Raw genomic sequence first — 27270 nt, 5'->3', positions numbered from 1 at the left:
GATTCGCGCTGCTGCGGGCCGGGGCGGTCCGGCTTTACTGCGGGCGGCTCTGCGGCTTCGGGTGAGTGTCAGCCTCCTCTCCGGTGGGAATGTGGCATTCTCACCTGGTTCGGATGTGTTGTTGTGGGTGTGAAAGACGGGACCCGTATGAGCAGACCCGTAGCATCACCTTAGCCTGGTGTCTTCTCTACAGTGTCCTGCATTTGGTAACATTGATAAGAAGTCAGTGCTTGTCCTCCAAGCTTTTCTCTTTTTCTGGAAGGCAAACTTCTGTTTACGTGATTTGTTTGTCCTCATTAGCCATGGAGTCCATCAGAGACTCTAAGGTATGAACTAATGTGACAGTGTGTGTAGATGGATTTTTACCTTCTGTGTGATGGAGCTCCCAGATTTATACCCAATTGCATTACCTGCAGTGGTGCCTACAGGAAAGGCATGCAAGATGTTTATGCAAGAGCCCAGAAAAGACGTGATCTGCACCAGAGAGCTTCCTCAACCCTGCTGTGAGCAGCTGAGGGTCCCTGCGTGGTTAAAGCGATGCTTGGTGCTTGGCCCTCGTGTGCAGCAATGGAGGAGGAAAATAACACGAGGAATAAGAGAGAAATGTTGGGTGGTTCCATTTGTCACTCGATGTAGTCGATCCTGCGTGATTTCTGTACCGGTTGCATGCCAACAAGTGAGAGCTCCCACCGCCTGCTTTAGCGGGCCAGCGCCGTGCGTTCCTGCAACACCATCCAGTTCTGCCTTCCTCTAAGAAATGAGGTCTGCCGAGCTGCAGCTCAGCGCCCTGCAGAGCGCTGCTGTGGGTGCGGGTCTGCTCGGGGCGGAAAACAGCAAAGCTGTAAAAGCAGCGGTGAGCAGTGCGGGGCAACGCCTCCGGCCCACAGGCTACAGAACGTCCTCGGCTCAGGTAGGGAACTTCAGGGGGAAGAAGAGAACGAGGATGGGCAGAGGGTGATGGGTGAGGAGGAGAGCGGGCTGAAGGAAGGGGGTGGAGAGTGGAAAAAGGACGCGGGTAAGAAGGCAGAGGGAGCCGGGGACAGGGAGAGAGGTTTGGAGGAAGGGAAAATCGGCAGAGCGGCGCGCAGGGAGAGGAGCTGGGGATGGAGGGGCGGGCAGGGAGCGAAGGGACGGCAGCGCGGGGAGGGGGGGAGAGAGGGGCGGAGCCGCGATCCGCGAGGGTTTGACAGCGGGACGGACGGATGGAGGCGGCGGGCCGAGTCGGAACGGCGGCGTGAGGCTGTGTCGGGCCTCAGCCGCACTATGGGCAGCGCGGACTCCAAGCTGAACTTCAGGAAGGCCGTGATCCAGCTCACCACCAAGACACAGGTGAGGGCCGCCATGTCGCGGGGGGACCGCCATGTCAGGAGCCTCCCTGAGGCGGCCGAGGGCCGGCGGGCCCGAGCCCCGCGGCGGCCCGGTGCTGCGGGGCGGCGGGCTGTGCGGGGCAGGCTGTGCCGTCACCGAGCCGCGCGATCCCCTCGGCGTTTGTGCGCCCGTTGCGGGTGACGCTGGTTGGAAAGGACGCTGCCAGCCGGGCTGCCGGGGCGGCTCTCCGCACGGAAGCGGTCTCCGCACGCGGCCCGTGGAATAGCGCTGTTCTCCCGCAGGCTGCGGTGGAGGAGCGCGGCGGGAGGCGGTCGGCGTTACGGCCGCGCTGCTCTGAGCCGCCTCCGGCCGAGGGGCCGTAACCGCAGCCGTGCGAAGGCGGAGATGTGGAGGAGGTAGGGGCAACGGTGGGGAATAACGTCAGAACGGGGTGTGGGCAGAAAGAGAGGAAGGGCGAGGGGAGGGGGTCTGCGAGAAGTCGGAGTGAGGGCCGGGGCGGCTGGTAGAAGGTAGGGTTGGAAGAGGCTTCGCGCTGTAAAGCTGCCTTCGCCGCTTGCGTCTGCGGGCGGGGGTTTGTGGGAGCGTCACGGCAGGTTTTTCAGAGCAGACGCCACGGAATCGGAGAAGCGGGTGAATTAACCTGAAGGAATTCTTCCAAGTCTTTTTTGGTTGCCAGAATGCTTCGGGGTGCCGTCGGATCTGCGGGGCCGTTCTGTTACGGGGGACGCGCTTACCGAGGAGGCCCGGGGCAGGCGGATGAAAGCTCGGCGCCTGCGCTCACCGGCGGGATCGTCGCACCTGCTGCCCGCGGAGCTCAGCCCGCGCGAGGCGGTGCCTCCTGGTGCCAGCCGGGGGCAGAGCTCCCCTCCCCCATTTGTTGACGTGTGCGCGAAGGAAGGTTCTGAGGGGCCCTGGGTAAAGGGAAGAGAAGCGGTGTCGTTCTGGTCCGGATTCATTTCGCGTCTTTGTGTCTACGTGAGCCTGAGCGCCATGTGGAAAAAAGGCGAGGTGTTTGTTGGCGCTCCCATGTTTACTCAGCGCAGAAGGGCACCGTTGTTCGCATGGCCGGTGTGCGCGGCCGGGCGTGCAGCCGCCTGGTGCGCGGGGACCTGGATTCGAGCGGCAGCGATGGACGGAGTCAAATCCCCACTTCGGGACTATCAACTTAAAAGGCACTTTGCTGTCTCGGCAACGTCTGTTTGTTTGTTTTGTTTTGTTTTTTAAGTCTTTCATTGGGTAACTGGACAAACAGATTTTTGTCAGATCTTGGGTAAAATGAAACCAGGAGCTAAGTAATGTGCTGTGCCACGTTTGGGAAGGCTTTTGAGGGGAGGAAGCGGTCCAGCAGAACGCAGTTTTGCTCGCTGGTGAAAGTTTGGAGTTGGCGTAATTAATTTTTCTTGAATCTATAAGTTTTCATTGATTAAAATGAGTGTTCCACATGAACGTTAAAAAAAAACAAAAAGCAACAAACGAAATTGTCAGTAATGTAATGCTTCAGTGCTTGTAGCACATGTGGAGCCTGGATCTTGAAAGTCAAGCCAAGGGTGGGCAAAAAAGGTGGAACTGATTTTCAGTTGCCAAAGAGAAACTCTGAAGATGTAAAAACACTAAAAAAGAAAAATCACTTCAGAGCGATTTCGGAGCAATGTCAGTGATGAAAAAGGTACCAGAGGAAAGGTATTTGTTTATGCTACAAATGTATGATAGTGGTCACAGGCAGAAAAAGGGGTTTAAAGGCTTTCTTACATGATGCTTGTATTTCTGTATGTTGCCCACTTCTATAAGAGTATTCCTAATCAGTTTCACAGTAAAACAGGTGTGCCCTGTCATTTTGGATGTGTGGGCTCTCCTTCACCCCCAGTAGTGCTGCCTGCATGGCAGGTGAAGGGACGTGTGGGCTGTGGGTGGTGGGCATGGAGCTGAAGCTGCGGGAAACGTGCTTGCTTTTCCCAGTTAGTTGAGGATTAAATGATTTCTTTCTTTCTCCTTGATGCACAAATGCAATATTATGACGTGCTGTTAATTTGAGCCTGATAGAAGTAAATATTATGCTTAGAGAGAGATTAGTTTCTGAGTAGCCTATTTCTGAATGTATTCAAATATGTAAGTCTTCTGGGTTGACGAAAAGTGACTTTATTGTTTTACAACCAAAACTATATCTGACTCTTGGGCTTTCAATGCCAGGACTCCACAAATCACATTTTCCTTTGCTGTGAGCAGAGGCCTGGCAAAAGACTTGTTTGGGGTCTCTCCTCAATTTCCGCCCTGCTGGCACAAATATCCTGTGAAAAAAAAATCACTCTGCACTGAGAGCAGTGTGGAGCTGCTGTCCTTGGCAGCAAGAATGAAATCCTGCTACTTATTAACATTTTGAATAAATCTGACCTCGGGCTTTGCTTTTCACAGTGGCTCACAAGCAGGTGGTCAGAGGTACCTGCGCTGCCTCACGCTCCCTGCAGGGCTGCCTGATCTCCTAGGGCTCAGTCTGGTGCCGCGCCCTAAATTCTGCCGCATTTGAGTGGAAAGGAGCACGCTGCTGTTACTGCCCGAGTTTGTACAGTCCTGTCTGGAAAAGCCTGGTCAGAAATTAGGGCTTCGAGTCCCAGAAGAATGGTAGTCCCTACCCCACGTGCCTCGAGGTCTAGGCTGGTCAGCATGGTGGCAAGAAGTGAGGACTGGAGGATGGTCCTCCAATAGGGGCAGTTGGGAATGGGTGCTGGATAAGAAGGTGTTGGGTGTCCAGGGGTAGTGCAGAGAACGCCTGGGTGGGAGGAGGGTGCAAATGCTCACTCTGCCTGAGCTTGTGAGGGGTTATGTGAAAAGTGAGGAGTTGTATGTGAAAGTGGAGGTGATAACAGCTTTGGGCTGAGGACAGTAACAAGCAGGGGAGGCGGTGCTTTGGGCCTTTTCCTGTTTATAGGAAGTGGTCAGCACTGCGCTGTGATCTTTCTTCCCACGATGTATCCTGTTTGCTTAGGATTGCTTGTTCAGGGCTGGTCAGTATTTGGCAAAATGCTTGTAATTCACACGGCTTCCTTTTCTGATTGTTGCAGTATGTGTGGATGGCGTGTTTTAAAGCATCCAAAACCCCTGGTTTATAACTATTGGGGAAGTCTGGAAATCTGGGGAAGTCTGGAAGTGTCGGCAGGACTGATTCTGCCTTTGTGTAGCCAGCGTGCAAGCAGGAGGACTTTAAGCCTTGTCGAGGTGAACTGAAGGCAAAAATAAAAATCTCCCTTGTCCACTGTAAGACATCACATCCACTTAATGCTGCCTGCTGTGCTCACAGCAGCAGTCAGTGCTGCAGTCAGTTCTTTCCTTTGGTGCAGACGTGGTTCAAGCAGCAGGTGATCAGCGAATGAGGCTGTTCCAGGTCGCTGTACTTCCCTTTTCTGTGTGCTGGGCGCAGGCTGTTGGGTGAGCTCAGCACGAGGAGATGGATGTTCAGATCTCTGGAAATGCTTTACGCAGAATACAGTCGGCTTTAAAACGTCCACCCGTGTTCTTTTGAGGAGATGAATATTACGTGCATCAAGTAGCTTTATGATGCCAGACGGTTAATTAGACTGGGGGGGCTGTGGGTGAGTCAGTACTGAATCCTAGGATTGTACATGGGATGCCATCTGTTGGATGGGGAGATGACTTAATGCAGCTATTAAAAAGCAACGAAATGGTGTTTTAGCGTAACCTGCTTGCCAAGATGGCAGGCACTGCTGCTGCAGCATCCAACGCTGCGGCTCGGGTGATTGCTGCTCTATCTCCATGTAATTCTCGTTGGAGACAGAGTTGTTTAATCCATCTTAGCTGTCATGCTACCAGCTGTAGAGCGGTGCTGTGTTCAGCCTCCAAGGAAGCTACGGTCAGAGAATGGTTCTGTGTACATTGGAGGGAAATGGTTTTCTTCTTCCCCTCTAGATGAGAGTGAAGCCATTATTTATGCATGATCTTCTGTTAGCAGCAATTGCTGCTCCCTGCTGTCGGTGGGAGTGGCTGTGGCAAGCAGCCAGTAGGTGCACATGGCAATTAGCCCTGCGATTGTGGTGCCCGGTTTGGAAGGGGATGTAGGGAGTGGAGGATGTTTCCTGCGTTATACAGATCGTGTTTCCAAATACCTGACTCTTTTTGAGGAGCGTAATTAGAGATCTGACTTGCAAATAGCTTTTCTCCTCTCTCCATTTAGGCGTTTTGTGCACAGATTGCAAGGTAGTGCAGCTCTCTTGCTTGCTTAGGAAGTTGAGTTCTGCTGAAAGTCGGCTGGAGGCACTTGGCTGTCCTGCAGATCCCTCTGAGGAGCAGTTGTCTTGGATCCCTTAGAAAAAGTCTCTTTCTTGAAAAGGGGCTTGGTGGGAATTTGGTTTATTGGCCAGGTAATAAAATAAAGTGGATTTCAGCATCAGAACAGTGTTTGAGAAGATGCTTTAACTTGTGGATTTGGTTTTGAGTGGAGAGTGGCTCAGGCTGATTCATTGCATGGCAGAAAGGAGTGGGATGAGCCATGAGCCTCTCGGGTACAGGAGCACGTAGGAGGAGAGCCTGAGGGCAGTAACCTGCTGCACCAGTCTGGCAGCCGCCTGCTGGCTCCTCTCGTTTGCTGCCCTCCGGTGGTGATGACGCATCACCTTCTGTGGGTTCAGGTGATGCCGTCTCTTCTCATTCAGATACAGGGGAGAAATGCAACGCTTCTCAGCATCAGAGCTGTGAATGAGCTGTTCTCTCCAGCGTGGCATCTTGGCTGCGTTAAGAACCGCAGCTCAGAAGCAGACATGCTTTCTGCCTACTATGTGGAGCTGGGAATAATTCAAGTTAAACATGCATTTGTGGTTTTACCCCTCTTCCATCCGATGTGATAGACCCAGCACAGTGCTGATTATCATCACCTACAAGAGCTGCTCTTTGCTGCAGAGCTGCTGTGGGGCAGAGGCTGGATCATGGAGCAAGGGCTGCTCCCAGCTATGAGAGGACAGACTTAGTCCATGGATGTGACCCTAATTGGATTGCTTGTCTTGACCTCCTCCTTCCACTTCGACTGCACGATTAGGGCATTTTAAGGGTAAGACTGTGGCTGACACTGGCTGCCCTGAGTCCAATTACCAGTAAATGTTTGGTTCAGGAAGATCAACTCAGTTGCACTATTGAGTGTTTTCAGGTGGGTCTGTCAGTTCTTTGTGTTTGTGCCCTAACGTGGGACATCCCCAATGGCTTCCCCAAGGCTTTGGTTACAACAGAAGTAATTCTGTTGTGTGTGTTGCACGTGACAGCAGCCTAGACCATGTGTGTTAATCAAGAACTGTGCACATGTGCCCCGGCTTGCAGCCAAGCTGAGGCCTTGCATGTGTTGTGATTGTGGAAGACATGGAGTGTCCAAGTCTGATGCGCTTGGTCACATAAATGTCTTGCTTGTCACCCCCAGTGCTGTGGGAATGGTCTCTTTGGGAGGTCCCAGAAGCCTTGGCTCTGGTAACTAAAAAATCTGGAATATAAATCAGTGATGCTGTTTTATTTGTCCTCTTCTGTTCTCTGCGGCGATGGTCACATCCCTGATCCAGTTGCACGGATGTTTGGAACTCATGGGATGGTGGTTCTGCCTCTGTAGCTCTGTCTGTCTCTCCACAGCCTGTGGAGGCAACAGATGATGCCTTCTGGGACCAGTTCTGGGCAGACACAGCCACTTCAGTGCAGGATGTCTTTGCCCTTGTGCCAGCTGCAGAGATCCGAGCAGTGAGAGAGGAATCGCCTTCCAACTTGGCGACTCTGTGTTATAAGGTAAGGATGGCATTATCCTCAGTGCTGTGCTGGAAGGAGGTGTCCCTTCACTGAGTCCTGTGGCTCCCAGTGGGGATTGGTGCCCTATTGTCTCCTTGCACTACATACTGCACTTGCTTGTTCCTGTCTGCGCCCAGTGATAACTCTGTCTTGCCTCTCAGTTTACCACAATTCTTCCCCTGTGCTGTCTCCTAGCTTCTGACAAGCAGCAGCTTCTGAGTTAAGAAGAGTTGGGGCGATCTAAACTGACAGTAATTCCTTTGGCTCTGTGTCTTCTTTCTACAAAAAGTGAGGCTAAAATGTGGGCTGTTCTCCCTGCTGGAATTGGTTGTGTTGGGAGACCTGATCACTGCAGCACTGTGTATCTGGGAGCTGTAGATTGTAAGATGTTGTGGTCAGAGCAGCCTGCAGACTTTTGCTGGTCTGAAGGCCCTGACCTTTGCCAAGCATGGTGTGACATTGGACCTAGCAGCCCTGTGTGTTTGTGAGAGCAGAGCAGCATGGCTGAGATGCCATCTGCAGTCATGGCTGGAGACTCAGCCTACATCCCTGCTGTGCAGGGTCATAAATGTGCCTGGAAAAATATTTACGCGCAGTCATGGAGTTGTGCGTGGATGGGCTGAGTGTGCAGACAGCATTTACATGCCCATTAAGGCAGTGACGCAAGTTAGCAGAGTCAGTGACCCAGACAGTCTGCTATGAAACTAAGTGGAGAATACGACCCCGGGAATTAAAAAGCTGCATGGTGAACCCTTAGTACTATATCTACTTCCAGTGCTGGAGGGAGCCCACAGGTGCTGTGGTTCTCTATCCATGCAGCATGTGCTGTGTGGGTTACCCTAACATGTCAGATCTCTTGTGCTGGAACAGAAGAAATTGAAGAAGGTCTGGCTAAGATTGTTTACCCCAGTGTTTCAAACAGCAATGGAGGCTGTATTATTGAACTCAGGGAAAAGGGATTCCAAGCAGTGCTTATAAATCTGTGTGAAGGTGTCACCAGCAGGTCAGAGCTGTGTGGTTCTGCTCATGTCGATGCTAATGCTACCTGCCTTTTGTTTCCTGCAGGCTGTGGAGAAGTTGGTGCAGGGAGCAGAGAGCGGCTGCCACACAGAGAAGGAGAGACAAATCGTCTTGAACTGCAGCCGGCTCCTCACTCGTATCCTGCCTTACATCTTTGAGGACCCAGACTGGAGAGGTTTCTTCTGGTCAACTGTCCCTGGGGCTGGCCGAGGAGGGGTCTGTCTCTTGGCACTTATTCTCCTTTCTGGAGGGTGAGCGGGAGGAAGCAAGGGAGCATTTGAGGACAGCTGCACTGGTTGTTATTTCTGTTTATGCAGAAACTAGGTGGCATCTTCTAAGTCAGTTTCTTTTCTTTGGTTCTTGGTATTCTTCCCCTCTCAGCTGCTCTGCTCAGCACAGGTTGCTGTGTCATCCGAAGATTTCACTTGGGTGTGTAGGAGAGAGCTGGTATGTGAGGGATGGCTTTTCCAGCATGGAAAGTGTGAATTGAAATCAGTGTGAAAAGGATCAGGACAAAATGCTTTAGCGTGTTCTGCAAGTAAGAGGAATACCGTTGAAAGCATAGCTGAGGTAGGCTAGAAATACATGTTTACCTGCTTTCTCTCTTGGCAGCTACTGTTTTATGCATGAAGAGTGCTTTCCTGGAAGTTTCTGAATCTGCAGGTCAGCGTGACTGTGCTGAAATACGTGTTTTCCCCTGAATGTTACGTGTACTGCAGTGTTTTGGAGGCGGTTTATAGGAAATCAGCAGTGGTTGGTACAGTACGAACCTGGTGCTATCTCTGCCTGTTACCTCTAATCTGTTTTGCCCGAGGCCACTTCAAGGGGAAAAGAAAGCTTTTGATAACAGCACTGCTGTGTGATCTGTGTGATTGGGAGGGTGATTGTCCACCTTTGATCCCTGCAGAGGCTGAGAGTACTGGAGAGTATTGACTATGGAGTTGCTAGATCCTGCTGCTTTGGGAAGAAGCACCTGGTGTCTGATGCCCTGAGCCAGCAAGGCTGCCTGTTACAACTGCTCTTCCACCTTGTTCAGCAGCTGGAGGAGAGAGTTCCTCTGCCTGAGAGCAGTGAGGTCACCCCAAGTTGATCCAGCCCAGTGCAGCCCTCCTGATGCATCATGCCTGCTGGATGCCGGAGGAGCTGTTGCGGTTCACATTGTCCCATCATTCAGTCTCATTCAGAATCATTAAGGTTGGAAAAGACCTTCAAGATCACCTAGTCCAACTGTCAGCCCATCCCCACCACATCCACTGACCGTGTCCCTCAGTGCCACATCTCCATGGTTCTGAGCACCGCTCAGCAGTGGTGACCCCCCCTCCTCGCAGCAGCTGTGCCACTGCATCGCTGCTCTTTCTGAGAAGAAATTTTTCCTAATATCCAACCTGAACCTCCCTTGGTGCAACTTAAGGCCACTACCTCTTCTCTCACTGCTGCTACTGGGGAGCGGAGTGTTTTGTTTTCTGATATAGTTGCCTTTAGGCTCTTTAGCTGTAAAGAACTTGCTTTTGTGAAGGAATTCTCTTGAGTCTCTCTGCACTTCCCTGTTCTCTGGGCCCTGCCAGGTAGCTTTGCGGGCGCACACTGGGTGCTGTTAAGCCCTTTCCAACCTGGAGCGTGTTGGGACCACTCTTCCCTTACTGCATCTCAGCAAAATAAAATCTCTCTCCCCGTATTCCCTGCATACAGGCCTGCGAGAAACGTGTACTACAGTGAGCTCGACCTTTAGTTTGAAACAAACTAATAAAGCTCTTACCTCCCCTGCTGGAAGCTGCTGTTCCTACAGGCTGAGTGTCCGGAGGAAGCAGCTGAGCTTGCTGGCAAGGGATGATGAATAAAGCCCCAAGAACATGGGAAGGGTGGGGTCTTGTCTAATCAGCTGCTTTGCTGACTGAAAGCTGATTTCTGCCTTGGAACTAAAGAGGATGATGATATGCTCAGACAGTTAGTACGTATCTCTGTGGTTATCCTTAGCCTGCCCCATGATGCAGTGATGAGTTGCACAGGTCCTGGAGCACGGGACCTTCCTGTAAAGGCTGAGGGATGGGTGTGGGTGGATGCAGACCAGAAAGGGTCTGGAGCACGGGCATTATGAGCAGTGGCTGAGGGAGCTGGGATCGTTTAGTGTGAAGAGGAGGAGGTTCGGAGGTGACCTTATCGCACTGTACAAGTGCCTGCAGGGAGGTTGTGGTGAGGTGGGATTCAGCCTCTTCTCCCACGTAGCAGCGGTAGGACGGGAGGGAACGGCCTCACGTTGTGCCAGGTACTTCTGTGAGGGAGTGCTCAGGTGCTGGAATGGGCTGCCCAGGGAGTGGGGGAGTCACCGTCCCTGGAGGGTTCGAGAAACGTTGAGATGTTGTACTGAGGGACATGGTTGAGTGGAGGAATTTTGGTGGTAGGTAGACTGGATCATCTTACAGGTCTTTTCCAACCTTGGTGATTCTGTGATTCTAAGCAGGTTGCTGGGATTAGAGCGGGACTGTTAGGGTTATGTTGTGCTTAGGATCAGGATGTGTGACAGTTTTTTTTAAAAAGACACGAATCTTTCAAGAGATTGCTGGAAGACTGTGTGCCTTCCCTGTTGTTTTGAGAACTATTGGCTCCTGTGTCTCCCATTTTTTGGATGCTGTGGTTCATAGAGCCTGTGGGGACTTTTTCTGGCAGCTGAGACTTTGTTAGCAAAGATCATTCTTGATTGAGAAGTCCCCTTGGACCTTAACTCTAGCCTTGGCAGAAGCATCTTTGCTGCCTGATGGCTTCATCTGTCCTCTCTGGGCTTCTTACATCCGGGATCTGTCTGACGGTGTCTTCCCTGCAGTTGCTGAGGCAGACGTCAGAGTCACAAGACTGTTATCTTGGGTAGCTGCCTGCTGTGACTGCAGCGCTGCGTGTCATGTGCAGGCTGGCAGAGATGGATGAGCTCCTGCCATTCCCACTCCCTGTCTTTCCCTGCAGCACCTGTGTGGTGAAAAGGTGTGCTAGCCAGGATGCTCTTTGACAGGCAGGATCTGGCAGGGTTTCCTGTGGCAATGGTTGCAGAGAAGTAGCCATTCATGATTGAAGTAATTGCTTTGAATGCTGGAGACAACAAAATCCCTCTGCTGTCGTGCTTGCTCTGCCATGGCAGGCTGAGGTGGCTCCTTGCTGAGCTGCGCACCACCTCTCCTTCTGTGGCTTCCAGTTCTGGGCAGCCCATGCAGGACTTGGAGTGGTTTTACACAGTTAACACTGCTGCCTGCCTTCCTCCTATTGCTGTCTCTGTGCACTGTGCAAATTGCCTTCTTCATTTCCTGTAAAACACTGTTCTCTGTACTGATTCCTTTCTTTCCTCCTCCGTAAGCAATGCATCTCCACGTGGCAGTGTGCAGTGCTGCTGTTCTATTTCCTTGAGAGCTGTAGGCTGGAGTACTTTATCCACTGTTTGGTCACGTTAAAGACCTTGTTCCTATATAGGCATCACTCTCCAGGGGGGAATTTCTTGCCTCTCCTGAGTGGGTTTTGCATGTTTCTCCCTCTAGTTCCTCTGTAACTTATTGTGTATTCACAGAGAGTGCATCTTCTCTTACTGTTTAATAGTGTTAATGTATGATCTTTGCTAAGCCTGTGCTAACAATACTCTTTTACAATTCTTACATTTAGGGAGATGAAGATGATGAAAATGCCCGGCCGCTGGCTGAGTCATTGCTCCTTGCTGTTGCAGATTTGCTCTTCTGTCCCGATTTCACTGTGCAAAGCCACCGGAGAAGCACGGTGGTGAGTTGAATCATGAGGTTATCTGCACAGAGATAGATTAGCTGCGTGACGGGGGACTCTGGAAGACCCCAGCAGCTTCCTTACAAATCTTCAGGCAGGAAAACATGGAGTCACTGAGCCTGAACGCGAGGTGTCTGACACTGATCAGCATTTAGCGTTCAGCAGGTGGTGTCTGTGTCTCCAAAAACAGGTGTTCTGGGATAGCTGGGTGAATGTCAGCTGGGGAGACAAGTGTTTTTCCCTGCACTACAGCTTGCCTGTCAGGAAAACGTGGTCATGCTGGCAAACATCTGCTCTCCTATTGTTTCCAGTAGAGTGGGGACCTTTAGCATCTTGTTCCTCTCACTGTCAGTTTGATTGTGGAGGGAGATCTTAGGTGCTTCAGTCTTACTAAGAGTTGTTCTGAGGAGCTGGATGAGGAACCTGATGGTGGGTGAGCTCCAACTTGTGTAGGAGCTGAGTAGAGAGGCAGGAAAAGCAAGGACTGTCAAGGAGGCTGCAGTTGGTTCTGTGTTAGCAGTAGTTGCTGTCAGCATACTGGTTTTGTGGGAGTTGTGGCTGGCGTGCTAAGCGCATTTTGGTTGCCCTCAGTGAGATCATTACCACTGTGGGAGGGAAGAAAGTTATGCAGCAGGAATTCAGAGCAATTAAAAACTGTCCTCTGGTCTGCTTTCCCCAGCTACAGGGAGGAAAAAAGGTTGGTGGCAGAATTTGCTTAGTTAAACTTAAGTAAAGATGCAAGTATATTATATTCATCTGGGCCCTTGCTTCCAGTCATTTCTTGAGGGTCAGCATGTGGTTTGCAATGGCTTCTTGTCTCCACAAGGCTGCTTCAACCTAAGCTCAACTGGCCATGACAGAGAAGGACAGGCTGTCGTGGTTTGCCTCCTCAGGCTACAAAGCATGAGTTTGGGAGTCGTGCTGGTAGCTGGCAAGGGGCTGTGAGGGTTCTGACTGGAAGAGGGAACATACTTGCAGTTACCTTCTTGTTTTACCCACTGGAGAAGCAAGTCACAGCATCATGCACTTTTAGTATAAGTTGGAGGTAATTTGCTGCTTCAGTATGATGCCTTCTGAGATAAGGTGGAGGTGTTGAGTGGGTACTGTATCTCCATGTGATGCTCTTGATATGCAAAGGGAAAACCCTGACCTGCGCTGTGTTTCGCGAGATGTGGAGGAAAAGAGGGGAGGTGGCGATATATCCCATAATTAGAACAAAACATATCCTGGATCTTTTGGTGCTGGGTGCCAATTTGTAGTGGCTAGCACTGTGCCTAGGCATGCTGGAGCAAAAACCTTGTTCTGCGTGGTGTCCAGTGCCTGGGTAGGTGCTGTCTGAGTGAGGCTGGTGCGTGCAACTTCGGCATCTCTGCTGGTTTTCTCCTCTTGTTGACATGGAGCTGAACTGCCTTGGATATCTGTAACCACTGTCAAGTCTTGCACTTGCCTGTGCTCTGACCTCCTGTTTCTCTCCATAGGACACAGCAGAAGATATCCACTCCATTGACAGCTGTGAGTACATCTGGGAGGCAGGAGTGGGCTTCGCTCACTCTCCACAGCCTAACTACATTCATGACTTGAATAGGTAAGAGGGTTTGCAAATGGAATGGAGAGATGCTGGGTCAGGAGATTGGGGGTGTCTGAGGAGATGGGCTCTCCTTGCTTCTTGAGGCACTTGTGACTTCTGCAGGGCCCTTGCCCCTTTCCAATCCATCATCTCAGGCAGCAAAGAGAAAACTGGTTGTGTTTTGAGTAGCTTTTTGTTGTATGATGTGGGGAGTTGAAGTGTCTGTGACAGAAACGGTCAGAATGATCGGTGCTTATGAATGAAATGCTGCTGATGAAATGGACTCAGCTTTCTATAGGAAGTACTTCTTAGATGGGACTGAGCTTTTCTTGTATGTTGCTGTGGTGATTGTACCTCCTGAGCTTCAGTCCAGGACTTGGCCTCTTCTTCCCTTCTTTCAGGACAGAGCTGCTTAAGCTGCTGCTGACTTGCTTCTCTGAGGCAATGTATCTGCCTCCATCTTCAGACAGCAGCAACACCAACCCCTGGGTGCAGTTTTTCTGCTCTACTGAGAACAGGTGAGGGTGTAAAGCTGAGTGCTAGAAGGAGAAATAGACTGAAATGTTTCCAAAGGAGTACATTGGTAATGGGTGGCCATAGGACTTGGACAACAGCCCCTAGCTATTGGAGGTGGCATGTCCTCCTCACATCTCCATTAGCATCTCTGCTTAGTGATAAACCTTCCTCACCAGCAAAGGGCAAAACTGAGCGAGGTGATTGCTGAAATTTGATGTGGGAGTGGTCCTTGTCATGTGGGACAGGCAGATGCATTCCCCTGCTGTAGATCCTGTTCCCTGGTGGGAATGGTGGTGTGGCACTTCACTGAGTCGCTGTGGTGGTGGTGGCAGGTGAATGCTGCCCTCTGGTGACATCGTCTCCTCTGGGACTTTCAGGTGCCCATCAGGGGCCGCACAGTTTGGTCTTCATGAGTATGGAGAGCTTTAAGATCCTGTCTCTCTTTTCATATTGTTGCATGGGATTTCTCTGGGAGGCCACGTGGTCTTTTTTTTTTAACTTCCTTTTCTTTTTAGCTCTAGTCCAGATAACCAGTGGGAGATGAGTGTCAGCTCTTGTTCCTGTGCTGCTCAATCACTGGTCACTGCCATAGATTAGAATTGGGTGGATAGAGAACGTGCTCGTCTTTTGTTACGATCCCAAAAGCCTGGGGAGGGATGCCTGTCTCTCCCCAAGGCAGCACCATTTGCTTCCTGCTTCTGCCTTCTGAGAATGTTTTCTCCTGCCCAGACATGCACTCCCCCTCTTCACCTCACTCCTGAATGTCGTCTGTGCCTACGATCCGGTGGGTTATGGGATTCCTTACAATCATCTGCTTTTCTCTGACTACCGTGAGCCCCTGGTGGAGGAGGCAGCCCAGGTGCTGATTGTCACTTTGGACTACGACAGCTCCACCAGTTCAAGTCCCACAGTGGATGGCACAACTACTGGCACGGCCATGGATGATGTGGATGTGAGTGACCCTGGGTATTTGCTGCTTTCCTGAATGCTGTGACCCTCTTATACCAGCCTTTACTGAATGCAGGGATAATCTGTAGGGCATAGCAGTGTTCCTTTCCTTAGACTGCTGTCTCTGGTCCAGTCCTCTTCCTTTCCTGTAGGACACTAAGCGACAATGGGCGACCAAACCAGAAGGTTTTGGTCACTGACTTAAATCAGGAACACTTAAGTAAAAATTCCCTGAGTTTACTGATTCTGGAAGTACTCTGTCTCCTAGCGTTTAGAACCGGATCATTCAGAGAGCAAAGCTTAAATGAGGGATGTGAGCCCCTAGAGCTACTGGTTACACTTGGCCCCTGACTAAATCTTGCAATTCCATAAGCATTTCATTCATTGTCTTTGAACACAGCCTCCAGGACCAGACAATCTATTTGTGAATTACCTCTCAAGAATACATCGAGAGGAGGTAAGGTGCTCCAGTCCTGAACTACTTCCTGTCTGACTTCATGCTGGCACAGCTGGCCCCAGGCCCACCGCAGTCTCTTTCCCGGTCTGTTGGCAGGATTTCCAGTTCATCCTGAAAGGAGTGGCCCGTTTGTTATCAAACCCGCTGGTCCAGACCTACCTGCCAAACTCTGCCAAGAAGATCCAATTCCATCAGGAACTTCTTGTTCTCTTCTGGAAACTCTGTGACTTCAACAAGGTATGGAGCTGCTTGTTGAGCTTTATCCCTCCTTGCTTGATCCCCAGAGCCTGGTGCGGCTCTGGCTGGACGGAGCTGTGGCGGGAGGTCCCAGGGCAGGTAGCGAGCACTGACTGTGATACTCCTGCCAGCAGCACTGCTTCTGTGGTGGGCTGGGACTGGTGGTCTGGGCTCCAGGGAGAGCTGGTGAGAGGAGCTGCAGCTCTGAAGGTCACTGCTTGAAGCCAAGTGCAGGAGCAATTGTTAAAATAGCTACAGATAATGGAGATAAAGTGTTAGTGCATATCTCAGCCTTTATGATGTGAGTCAGAGACTGGCTAGCGTGATGCTACCTGGCCTGAGCCCTCTGGATGGTGGATAAAACCAGATGTTCTTAAGGTTGCCTGAAATCTTTTCTTCCCAGAAATTCCTCTTCTTTGTGCTGAAGAGCAGTGATGTTCTGGATATCCTTGTCCCAATCTTGTATTTTCTCAATGATGCCAGAGCAGACCAGTGTAAGTTGGTTATTTTCATTATTTGGGATGATCTGTGCCTATCAGTTGAGCTAAAATATTTTTAAGATGCTTCCTGTCTACCACTGAGATTGCTGCTTGAGGGCATGTTACATGCCTTCTGCAGGCATGAGGGGGAGTAGTTCAGTTAGATGTGTGTTTGTAATGGACTTGAAATCAGGGCATGTCTACAGCACAGCGCATGGAAGGGACATCCTTAGCATGTGCTAATGCTTTTTGAGTTCCTATGTCAAAAGCTGCCTCCCTGATCCTAAGAAGAGGAGGAAAAAATGAGCAATTTTCTCTTGCCTTTGATTTAAATTAGTCATAACACCATACTGGATTGCCAGAAGAAGTCAGATATTTCCTGCTACAGTAATTTACGTCAAGAACATAACAAGGAGCATAATCTACCTGAGGCTTTGTGTTGTACTGGCTCCATACAGGCGTGAGGCAGACATGGGTACTGGCAACTGAAGGAGCTGTGTGTGGGATGTTCCTTATGAAGATACTCTGGTGTCTGGTTTCTCTTTCAGTCCCGTTGTGTTTCTCCTTGCTCCTCGCTGCCCTCCTGTTTTCAGCAGTCCTTTGGCACCAGTGTGATAGTTTTTTGGTTTTGTTTTTCATGTTTGTTTGTTCTGTTTTTCTGCAGCACGAGTGGGGTTGATGCACATCGGGGTGTTTATCCTCCTGCTTCTCAGTGGGGAGCGTAACTTTGGGGTGCGACTGAACAAGCCGTATTCTGTACGAGTGCCTATGGACATCCCTGTCTTCACAGGGACTCATGCGGATCTGCTCATCATAGTGAGTATAGCTCTAGGAGCTCTTTTCTTTCCATCTTTATCCTTGTTACTGACCCTTCATAGGTTACTCTTCCACTGAGCTAGAAAGCGTGTGGGGTGTATGCAAACGCTGGTGGTTCATCATCCCCTGTTAAGCTGAGGTGATGTGTCAGGAGGGGGCACGTGTCGTGCAGATCTCAAAGAGCGAGGTCTGGGATGGAGCTGAACTGGTGTTTAAAGGACTCTGAGTCTGGTGCAGTGGGGTGGATGGATGATCTCTAGCAGAGTTGAAGGCAGGAAATCTGACTGTGTTGCTGGCTCCGTCCCAAGTAACCGCAGTTGCATGGAGCGCGTTTGACAGAATGAGGACAGCAGTGTCCTTACCAAGCTCAGCCCACAGCTTTGGGTTCATTCATCTTGCAGTCAGTAGTGATGAGGGCCCCAGTACTGCCAACACACAGCTGTGCATTTTGCAGTACTGGTCCTGTGCAGTATTCTTCTGGCATGTTGGTGCTTATTTGTCAGGGAGGAATTTCTCAGCAGCTTTTGATTAAACTTTCTAAAGGAGATTACCACTAGAGGGAGGAGGAAGAATCCACCTACCAGAACTGTTCTCAATGCTACATGTTTTGCTATTACATTTCACTAGTTTTAGATCATCTGTGTTTTCATTATGCTGTGTACTCTGTATGTGTGCCTGCTAGAGGTGGGAAAGCCAAAAGTGGAAATGTCTGGACTGGGTTGTGGGGCAGCTGAATATTTCCATGCCTCTAAGCGTGTAGTTAAGAAATATAGAACAAACACTGGAGTTGGAAGTCTGCATTAAAATCAGACATGGTCATTAGCTCCTTGGTATGTCAAGCAGCTGTCATTCAGGTTCAGAGCCAAAAATCCACTGGAGGTGAAAATAGTTCTCACTTCCTGGTAACTTACTGTTGTCCTGGGCTGGCTGCATTTTGGAACAGCTCAGTCAGTTTCTGTTTGCAGTATTGTGGAACAGTAATCATATCCCCAAAGGATTCCTTGTAAATAAAAGCTTGTGCTCTTGGAGCACGAGTCTGCAGTGAGAGCAGCCTTCTCCACCTGTGTAATTGTGGAGTATGCAAGGCCCTGCCTAGGAAGGAATGGTGTCAGGAAGCGATTAGTGTGGGGGTGGCATTGGTTTTGGTTGAGAGGGTGCTTTCAGTAAGGTTCTGCCTTGCTCAAGAATTCTTTTCCCTGCTTGTAGGTCTTTCATAAGATCATAACTAGTGGGCATCAGCGTCTGCAGCCTCTCTTTGACTGCCTGCTCACCATCATTGTGAACGGTAAGCACTACTGCAAGGAGTAGCAACCCATAGAAGGGTCAGCTGCTCTTGCTCTGTCTGCCTGCATTCCTACCTGTGCCAGTCAACGTTCACCAGTGTTGGTGACCACTGGTGGAAGCTGACCGTTTCTATCCCGTGCTAGATGTGCCTGCTGCAGATCAGACCTGTCTTCAGGTTTATTGCCTGGGCTCTGTCAGGTGGGGCAGGATGACAGCAGGGTTCCTGGAGCCACTCCGGGGTGACAGAGAGGCATTTTCCTACCAGCCCGCTGACAGCGTTGGCAGTGCTGTTCTTCTCCAGCAGGGAGTGCCACATCCCCACAGTGACGCTGTCTTCCCTTGGATTTTACAGATGTTCAGGTGGCTCTGTGCAAGATTTTCAGAAGGGATGTAAGCCCTGGTGTATTACCGGTGTAAAACCCCACGAGAAATTCTGAAGGCAGAAACATTTTCTTTTGTTAGTCCATATAGCTGCTTAGAGTCTTTTATTTTTGGAAACGTTTCTGTAGAACCCTGTTAGGCTCAGCCATTTCGTGAAGCTTTCCCAGAAGTGCAGGTTGAAGAGATGGCAAAAGTGATGTTTTAAATGGTGTTTTTGTGTGGGTTCCTGGTTCTGTCTCTAATTTTCATGTTTGCCTTCCATAGTGTCTCCGTACCTGAAGTCCCTTTCCATGGTGGCTGCTAACAAGTTACTGCATCTCCTGGAGGCTTTCTCCACCACCTGGTTCTTGTTCTCTGCTGTCCAGAACCACCATCTCGTTTTCTTCCTGCTGGAAGTTTTCAACAACATAATTCAGTACCAATTTGATGGTAAGAAACTTCTATATTCAGTGGGTTTACGCTACTTTAGTCCAAGAGAACATTATATGCAAATTCAGAAAAAGTCCAAATTAACGAGAATGGGGAAGAAACGTAGCAACCAACCACATGGAGACTTGTCTGGGATCAAGAAGTTGGGTTAGTAGGTAACCAGGGCTGGGGCAGGGCAAAATGAGGTGGCAGCAATTTGTCAGCATAACCTCAGCCTTAACAGTCCATAGAATGAGATGGACAGAGGGGAAGGAGAAAGGGAAGGGAGTGCGTGAGGCTCTAACACTAACTGGCTGGATGCTGCTGTGAAACTGCTCGTGTTGCTCAACAAAGTAGTTGAGGGAGCAAAACAACTTTCATCTCCTTATGTGTTTGACAGTATTGTCAGTTCTGCTCTGTCAGACTTGTGGTGCTGAAGGCCAAACAGTTCCATCCAAAGAAAATTCTAGCACTTACTGCCTCTCCAGGAAGTGCCTTATCCTTTCCCCCCTAAAGGCATGACTGGTTTTGCTCCAGGAAATGGGAGTGAGGTCCCTGAGCCTGCTAGAAGCTCTTACTCTTCTCCCTGCTCAAATTTGATGTTTTGCTTTAAAACCACATGTCAAGAGGAGTCACTCTTCTTACCTGCTGGAACACTGGCAAGTGGTGGATTCCAGATCCTGAAACAGCCTTTGTGACTGTATTTTATACTGCATTTTGAATGATGGCTTCATTCTCAGCTACTGTAGAGCTTATGCGATTTGGGGCCTTCTGACTCTCCTGTTTCTCCTCCCCTGACTCACTTTGTGAGCTTCTTATTGAAAGTGGAAAATGTTGAATCTTTTCCTCCAGAACAGGTATTACGTGACTTAAAGTGTCATTTTCTTTCTCACATGTTTCAATATCGCTCTCTAACCAGTTTCTTGTCAACCTTCCAACCTAGGCAAGATTTAACTTGATATTCTTATGGTTTATAATGGATAGAAGTTTACGGAACTCTGCTCTTTCTTCCTTGTGCCGTTGCCTTTGTGAGCTTGCTAGGTCTCAACAGCCAGGCTTCGTGTTGCCAGCGAGGTGGGCTGTGTTGGCAGAGCTGTTTGAGTTTCTCTGCTCATTTTGTGACTGTAATCCCCAGGGAACTCTAATTTGGTGTACGCTGTTATCCGCAAGCGGAATGTATTTCACCAGCTGGCCAACTTACCCACGGACTCGCAGTCCATCCAGAAAGGTCTGCAGCGCAAGAAGAAATCCCCGGAGCCGATTTCTCGCACCAACTCCCAGGACGGAGCCTCCATGGAGGGGTCACGTCCTGCTGCCCCCGCTGAGCCGGGGACACTGAAGACAAGTTTGGTGGCTACTCCAGGTCAGCACTGGTTTATCTTTGTAACAGGAGAAAAGTTTGTTTTCGCTGCAAGGTACAGAGGACTCACCCTTTCACTGGGTGTGGGAAGAGATTAAGAGTTTACGTCTGTGAATGACTTACTGCCTTTCAGTCTCAGTTTTAGGTCAGTTTATCCAAGCTGAGGGCAGGTCAAAGTAAAATGCTGTCTCAGATTTAGTGTCTACATGACCTTTTCTCATAATTTTGACTTCTTGCTTCAATTTAACAGTATTCATGTGAACTTATGTCCCTGTTGCATCAAGGAGTATTTTCCGAGGGGCAGGTGAACTCCTCTGGGGCGATGAGATCAAGCCTGCATCTTGCTGCTCTTGTTGAAAGGAGAGCATTTCAGATTACAGCTGATGCATGGAGTGTCTGTGCTTGGTAGGGCAGAGAAAGGCATATTTAACTCACTTGCACTTCCGAGCTTTTTGTGTTTTGAACACAGGGATTGACAAGCTCACGGAGAAGTCACAGGTGTCGGAGGATGGGACCATGCGTTCGCTGGAGCCTGAGTCTTCACAGCCTCTGCCAGAGGGTAACCTGCCCTCTGCTGCGAGCGATGGGGAGCCCTGGAGTGGGGTAAGGGCAGGCACTGCCTGTTTAGGCATTTTAGGGGAGCACCTTTGTGTCCTGGTCCTCCCTGCTGAGTTTGCTTGTGTGTCTGTGTGTGTAGATCTGTGGTCCCAGGGATAGTTGCCCTTCCTGACTACAGCACTGCTCTTTGTGTGTCTGAATGTTTGCTGTGGTGCCATAAAGCAGACGGGAGGTGAAGGGCAGTGAAGCAGTGGGTGTGGGATGTGCTGCTGGGAGAAACATCGCTGCTCGAATGGCGCCTCTGGTTGCCTGCAGCTGTTTCAAGGGATTGTGGTGTTTTGGACTGTCTGAATGATGTTGTCTCTTTGTGTTCTGTCCTGACTCCAACTTACTGAGTTAAATGAACTAATAAGAGACATTGGATGAATTTTAGGATCCTCATTTTTATGGCTGACTTAAGTTCCTTTTTTCATCTGTTGCAATGTAATTCCCTTATCAGCCATAAACATTTCAAATGTTTCTTGTGAAATGTTGAAGCGCCCTCACATTTCATTGTAATTCCATGTCACCTCTCCTAAATATATCAGCTGGCTGTAAGCCTTTGGGTGACAGCTGGGATGGAGGTAAGGCTGTGGGAGACATGTGAAAAGAGGAAGAGGGTAGAGTGATCTGAAGGAGATAAAGGTTTTTATGCTTTTATGAATTCTATCTTTAGAATCTTGATGGGGACAGGGTGCAGAAGCCAAACAGTAAGGCTTCGTCTGCAGACGTTGCAAAATAATATTGCCATCTAGTCTTTGAATAAACTGGAATGAACATTATTCTTGAATAGCCTGGAATCCATTTTAGTTATCCCTCTTGGCCTTCCCTGATGCTACTTGAAGGAACATGGTCAGCAAGATGTCTTTAAGTGTGCAGTTAATGCTGTCATTAAGGGAGATTTTTACTGAGAACTTGAAGGAGAAGGGTTTTCTTCTTCCAGCAGCCTCTTAAACAGAATCATGGGTCATTACGTGTCCAGCAGCTGGTTTGAGCTGTTCCCCAGTTGCAGAGCTCTGTTAGCTTCCAGTGGATTGCAGCACAGCTCTGCCCCAGAGCTGCTGTTTCTGGCTGCAGAGGTGACGTGAATGAGTGTGCAGTGACGTCCTTGTGACGCCAAGTGTGGAGGTGTAGAGCAGCTGCTGGAAGGAATTGCTGATCCTGTTTGTTTAGTAGAAAAGTCAGGTGCAGATGGTGGTAATGAACGGTCAAGCTGTATAGCAAAGGGAAAAGCCTGTTCGTGTTTACATTGTGCAGAGATTGATAGTGATTTTTAAAGGGCTTTCATTCTGTTCCATCATGAATATTGGGATGTTTCCTTGGCTGACCTTGAGAGTCAAGGTGGTAGTGATGTCTCTTATCCAAGAGAAATGAAACTGGGATGATGGAGAGAAGAAAACATTAATGAGTTGTGAACTTTTGGCCAGAGCCTTTGGAAGGTCACTCAGTGGTGTTCCTTTTTGGGGCATGAGAGTATTGTTCCTTGAGAGGCTGTGTTTTGGAGTTGCTGAGAGCCCACCCTTGGAGTAACACTCTTTAGAATGTACCAAGAAGGGCACTGAGAAGTGCAGAGGGGTACCTCAGTGTACAGAGGTCTGAGAAGTTCACTGCGTCAAAGCAAATATTTTCAATAAGTGGAGGCTTTTGGGTTTGATCTGTTCTGGGGACAGACTGATTTGTCTTGTCCAGCAGTGCTCTGGAAAAATTGGTTCAGCAGACAGTGAGTTCTCCTTCTTGCTCCAGCGTGTGACTTGGTTATCTTTTTGAATAATGTTTGTTGATAGGAAGTGTCACATCCCCAGCGGGATCGAAGGCGTCTCTCCAGTGCATCCTCCAGTGGGCTGTGGACCCCAACGCCTGACTGGGTAAGGAAATCTGAACAGATGAAATAAATAACAAGAAAGAGTTGTGACAGAAATTACTTCTGCTCCACCCACAAAAAAAAACCTCTTCTCTCCTTCTCTGTTTTTGTTTTTTGTTTTTTTAATTTACCTTCCCTTTTTCCAGAGCAAAGACTTCCTCTGAGTAACGCATTTCTTTGGGAGGGTCTTCAACTTTTGGTCAAAGCTTCAGAAGTGTGTGATCAGCTGCAAAGAAGTATTTTGTTTTATCTGTTAAACTGACGCCCTAGTAGTTTCACTGAGCGGCTCTGAATTCTATTGCTCCAGGATTTATGCTCAGCTCATCCATCACCTTTAGGATTTTTGTAAACATAATTTGTTGTAGAAACAGTGGAGGTACATTGGGAAAACTACTCATGCAGTGCACTGATTTCTCTGTGGGCTTTGCTGCTCACAGGTGATGTCTTGGAAGTCAAAGCTTCCTCTGCAGACCATCATGCGGCTGCTACAGGTACTGGTCCCTCAGGTGGAGAAGATCTGCATTGACAAGTAAGTACTTTCCTTGTGAAGTATAATTGAAAGCCTTGCAGCGTTGGCCGAGGTGTTAATTTGTTTGTCAGACTTCTTGTTTCTCTGATGCATTCTCAGCTCCTTAGTCAGTGGAGAGGATGTTTGTTTTTGATAGCCATGGTCTGACAGTGTGTGTTTCTTTAGACTTACACTTTGTGCTGTGGCAGTTCTGTGGCTTCTGTGGGACGTGCCAATTATATTCCTGTTCTGTCTGTTTACAGGGGTCTCACAGATGAGTCAGAGATCCTCAAGTTCTTGCAGCATGGCACGCTGGTGGGGCTGCTGCCAGTCCCTCACCCCATCCTCATTCGCAAGTATCAGGCTAACTCAGGCACTGCCATGTGGTTCCGGACCTACATGTGGGGTGTGATTTATTTGAGGTATGCCATCTGGATGCAGTCTGACTTGATCTTCTCCAGGCTTTCTAGAGAGAATTGCAGGCACTTGGCCAGCTCAAGATTATCTCTTGTTTAGAGGACAGAAAGATGCTTTTCCTCTAGCAAAGAATAGGGTGAATTAGGTCCAGAAGGTTGAGTGGGAGATGTGAAGGAAGTTGGTCTGGGAGTAATGCTTGATCGGGGTTTTGTGGATTTTCTATTCCCTGCTGCAACTTAGAGGGGATGGTGTGACAATTTAATGCAAAGCTTTGCCTTTGTGCAATCTTACAGATATTGTCATCCATTTAAGGGCCGCTGTCTCAACCAGTGATATTCTTTTTTGCAAAGCTGAAGGCATTCTGTGTAGCCAGCTCCTGTAATCCTGGCTGCAAGATTTGAATTCCATGTACCCAGCCACAGAGAGTAAAGTAGATCTTGTCTTTCTCTCCTAGGAACGTGGATCCCCCTATCTGGTATGACACAGATGTGAAGCTGTTTGAAATTCAGCGAGTCTAAGAGAGCACTTACCTCTACTAAGAGAAATACACTGGATCTAAAGACCTTGCTGTGTGCTGCTTCATCACAGCTGTTCCTGCATTTCACATCCAGATGGGAGACCAAAAGGACAATCACTCCATTTACCTCCCTGTCATTTAAAGCTTTAATTGGGGCCTGTGTGGACATCCCTCCCCCAGCTCACTTCTCTTCCTTTACCCTTCACCTTGAACCCCGGGTGAAAGATGTCTAAGGGATTGTCCATTGTTGTGGTTGCACTAGAAGTCAGACTGTTCTTAGCTCTTCTGTTATTATTTTGCTCCTGGATTTGGTTTGGAAACTGTTTTGACCTTGTCCTTGCCCTGGTCAGTGTCAGCATTTAATTGAAAAGACTAACTGTAAGTTGGGTGCAAGGGAGAAGCTGCTATTCCTGCAGGCAATGGGGTTTGGAAATGGTAGTTACTTTCAAGTGGCTCCACAGTGTTTCTGGGGCACACCTTGTGACTGCAGGTGTCTCCCTGATGTTGCAGTTGTATATTGGTAGGGAAATCTTTCCAATCCAAATGAAAGAGGAAGTTACTGAAGGAAGAAAATTGTCTCAGCTCTGAATCTCTCTACTTCTTTCCTGGAAAGCTGCTTGAAGAAGTCCTTTAGTAGGTGGCACTCTGGTCTGGTAGGTGTTCTTTGGCTTCCAGGCCCAGCAACCTGTCCTTCATGGTCGAGTGTTGCAGTGGTGTGTGTGTGTGTCACTTTGGATTTGATTCTCATAAGCGTACAGGAGGGAATGGACCGGCTCAGCGGCAACAAGGAGAAGAGATGGTTAGCCTCTATTGGACTTCACCAGCTGACTGAAGGGACGCTGTCACCTGGGTTTGAGAGGAACTGTATCCTTCTGACTCTGCTTGTGGAGCAGAGGGGTCTTTTGCACACTACTGTCTGAAGCCAGAAATTGAGGATGGCTCTCAGGGAAGTTGTGGGAGGAATTTGGAAGCTGTAGGAGGAAAAGCATCTTCATATCACTGGGGAGTGGAGAGTGAGTGCTGAGGCAAAATTTGATATTCTGGGCATTTTGCTAGTGACCAAGACATGAGGTCTTGAAAGTCTGGGAAGGCAGAGCAGGAAGCAGTGGAAGACTGGCTGTTGTTGGCATGGTTCAGCAGCATGTAGTTGCACATTGGTAGGTGGAGTCATCAAACCGTATGCTCTGTGGAGAGGGGCTGCTGCCTTAGGCCTGTGAGGTCTTTAGGCAAGGCAATGCCAAAGGCCCTGTCATGACCTCTTCACCAAAGCTTAATCCGTGCTGCACTAGTCCTCAGCCTTGGGTGTCACTGGGCCATCAGCTGTTCTAGGCTATGACAGACAGGCGAGATCACTCTGTGGAAACTGGTCTTACGCTCCTGTGTAAGGGAGGGTGTGCAGTCTTGTTCCTGGTAGCCCATCCCTAAGTGTTGGAGTTACAGTGACGGCAACGTGGCTTTCATCTCCAGCACCTGCTGGTCTGTAGGCAGGTGGTTTTCTCCACTTCTGACACTGAAAGTAGCCTGCAGTCCTAGGGCAGCTGAAAGCTGAAATAAAGCCTGGATGGTTTTTCTGATGGATAAGAAATATGAGAAATAGAGGTTAATTTCCTCACCTCTTCCCTGTTCCATCTCCACTCCGCTTTGTTATTTAGCACTACACTCATCCTGATGCAGTCTTTGGCTATCAGCAGGGTGAGATCTCTGTTTCAGTAGGAATCTCTCGTATACAAGAATGTGATTTGGTGGGGATGGCCTCTGACTGTATGGCACTCACACCTCACAGCCAGAGCGGGACAGCTTGTGTCCCATGTGCTTGCCTCTTCCCCTATCTGTGGATCTACTGACTCCTATGATTTCTTCCATCTTTGCTGCTTTATTTCTTTGTGAGTTCCTTTGGAAACATTTTTTGTTTTTCTTGGTGTTTGGAGTCTAATCTTTGTTCTGTGAAAATCAACTTGCACTGTAAACTATTTGCTTAATTACAAGTGAAAGATAAAGATTATCTGAAACATGCAATATATGGCTTATTTTTTTCACAGAGAGGTTTGTAACGTTGCTTATCTCTTGCTTGAGTAGCTGTGCTGCTATGGGACCGCGTGCTGGCTTCCTCTGCAGCGCATGGAATTTCTGCTTCACAGATGAAGATCAGGCTGTGAAACATGAGCCTGAACTGTGCACTTTGTCCATTTCTGTGATTACAGCGTGAGACGTCACCAAAGGTAACAGCCTTGAAAGGTACAGAAAAGGAACTGGATCGAACAGGATGGAGGTTCCTGAGTTGGTGAACTGTGTGCTGGGACCTTTGTGCTGCTGAGACCTGTAAGGCAGTGCCCTGGGCCTGGGGTAGCTCTGGAGGGTGCTTGCAGTTGACAAATGACAAATGATGGCTACAGCGGCTGTTTGCAAACTTTGCATTCATGGTTTTACCCCCTCCTGGGTAATAGACACAATGCAGACCAGAGCGTGAGTCGTGAAGAGCCTGAACTTTCACCCTCTGAAGTGAAAGGCTGAAACCTTGGACCACAGTTTTCTCTTTGGCCTGGACGAGGGTTTTTGCTGTTGTCTCTTGTAGGCTTCTTACCTATATCTGCAGTGCTGGAACTGGGTGTTGTTAGGAAAGGACATAGAGCACTCCGTCTGACCTACGGGGCCTTTGGTACAAGTTGGAGGGGGGTTCGTTGCTCTTCATGTGTTCAGGAAGTTTGTCCTGTTCACCAGCATCCTCTTCAGTCTGTTCCTGTTTGTAGCAGTTATGGGACTTAATATTATGTCTCAGAGGGAAACCTCCCAAGCCACTGGGCTTGATGGAGGCTCAGTAACTTGAACAGAGTTTTAGCTATTGTATCATTAAAAAAAAATAAAAATCCAGGCTGTGAGTTTTCTCATGAAGTAAATCATTCCTTGTCCTCATGCTGTCAAAAACTAGGGAGTGGATTTGAGACTTTTTTTGTGTCATTTGTAGGGGGCGGACCTTGGCATGCATCTCCTGTAGGTACGAATTGGAATGAGAATAATAATTAACTTTACTGGAGCCTAATTTATCCAGCTG

At 49.1% G+C, this 27270-nt stretch overlaps 1 protein-coding gene across 2 annotated transcripts; it reads left to right on the top strand.

The window, feature by feature from the left end:
• The first annotated feature begins 1176 nt into the window (after positions 1 to 1176).
• On the top strand, positions 1177 to 26237 carry HID1 (HID1 domain containing). 2 transcript variants are annotated; one of them, XM_042833041.1, is made up of 20 exons: positions 1653 to 1724; positions 2006 to 2337; positions 6946 to 7095; positions 8161 to 8331; positions 11755 to 11868; positions 13347 to 13453; positions 13837 to 13953; positions 14681 to 14903; positions 15300 to 15356; positions 15453 to 15593; positions 15997 to 16087; positions 16737 to 16888; positions 18095 to 18173; positions 18818 to 18982; positions 20097 to 20324; positions 20791 to 20924; positions 22703 to 22783; positions 23217 to 23308; positions 23551 to 23709; positions 24159 to 26237. In XM_042833041.1, the coding sequence occupies exons 2-20, from the start codon at positions 2086 to 2088 to the stop codon at positions 24220 to 24222; spliced, it is 2577 nt and encodes an 858-aa protein (XP_042688975.1). In that variant the 5' UTR covers positions 1653 to 1724; positions 2006 to 2085; the 3' UTR covers positions 24223 to 26237. The 2 variants fall into 2 exon arrangements, with proteins under 2 accessions (XP_042688976.1, XP_042688975.1); XM_042833042.1 differs by lacking the exons at positions 1653 to 1724; positions 2006 to 2337 and adding an exon at positions 1177 to 1329.
• Positions 26238 to 27270: the final 1033 nt, after the last annotated feature.

The sequence above is a fragment of the Centrocercus urophasianus genome, unplaced genomic scaffold, assembly GCF_019232065.1.
Source record: "Centrocercus urophasianus isolate 14NV4802_14NV808 unplaced genomic scaffold, USGS_Curo_1.0 seq_40, whole genome shotgun sequence".
Taxonomy (NCBI): Eukaryota; Metazoa; Chordata; class Aves; order Galliformes; family Phasianidae; genus Centrocercus; species Centrocercus urophasianus.
The sequence above is the reverse complement of the archived record's forward strand: the minus strand, read 5'-3'. Positions and strand labels throughout refer to the sequence as shown.

Bases quoted from the DNA above. Each gene is read 5' to 3' on its own strand.
- HID1 (XM_042833041.1), top strand. From the start codon at position 2,086: ATGAAAGCTCGGCGCCTGCGCTCACCGGCGGGATCGTCGCACCTGCTG. The intron at 13,954-14,680 runs GTGAGGGTGTAA...TCTCCTGCCCAG, and splicing joins TTCTGCTCTACTGAGAACAG to ACATGCACTCCCCCTCTTCA. The intron at 15,594-15,996 runs GTATGGAGCTGC...TTTTCTTCCCAG, and splicing joins AACTCTGTGACTTCAACAAG to AAATTCCTCTTCTTTGTGCT.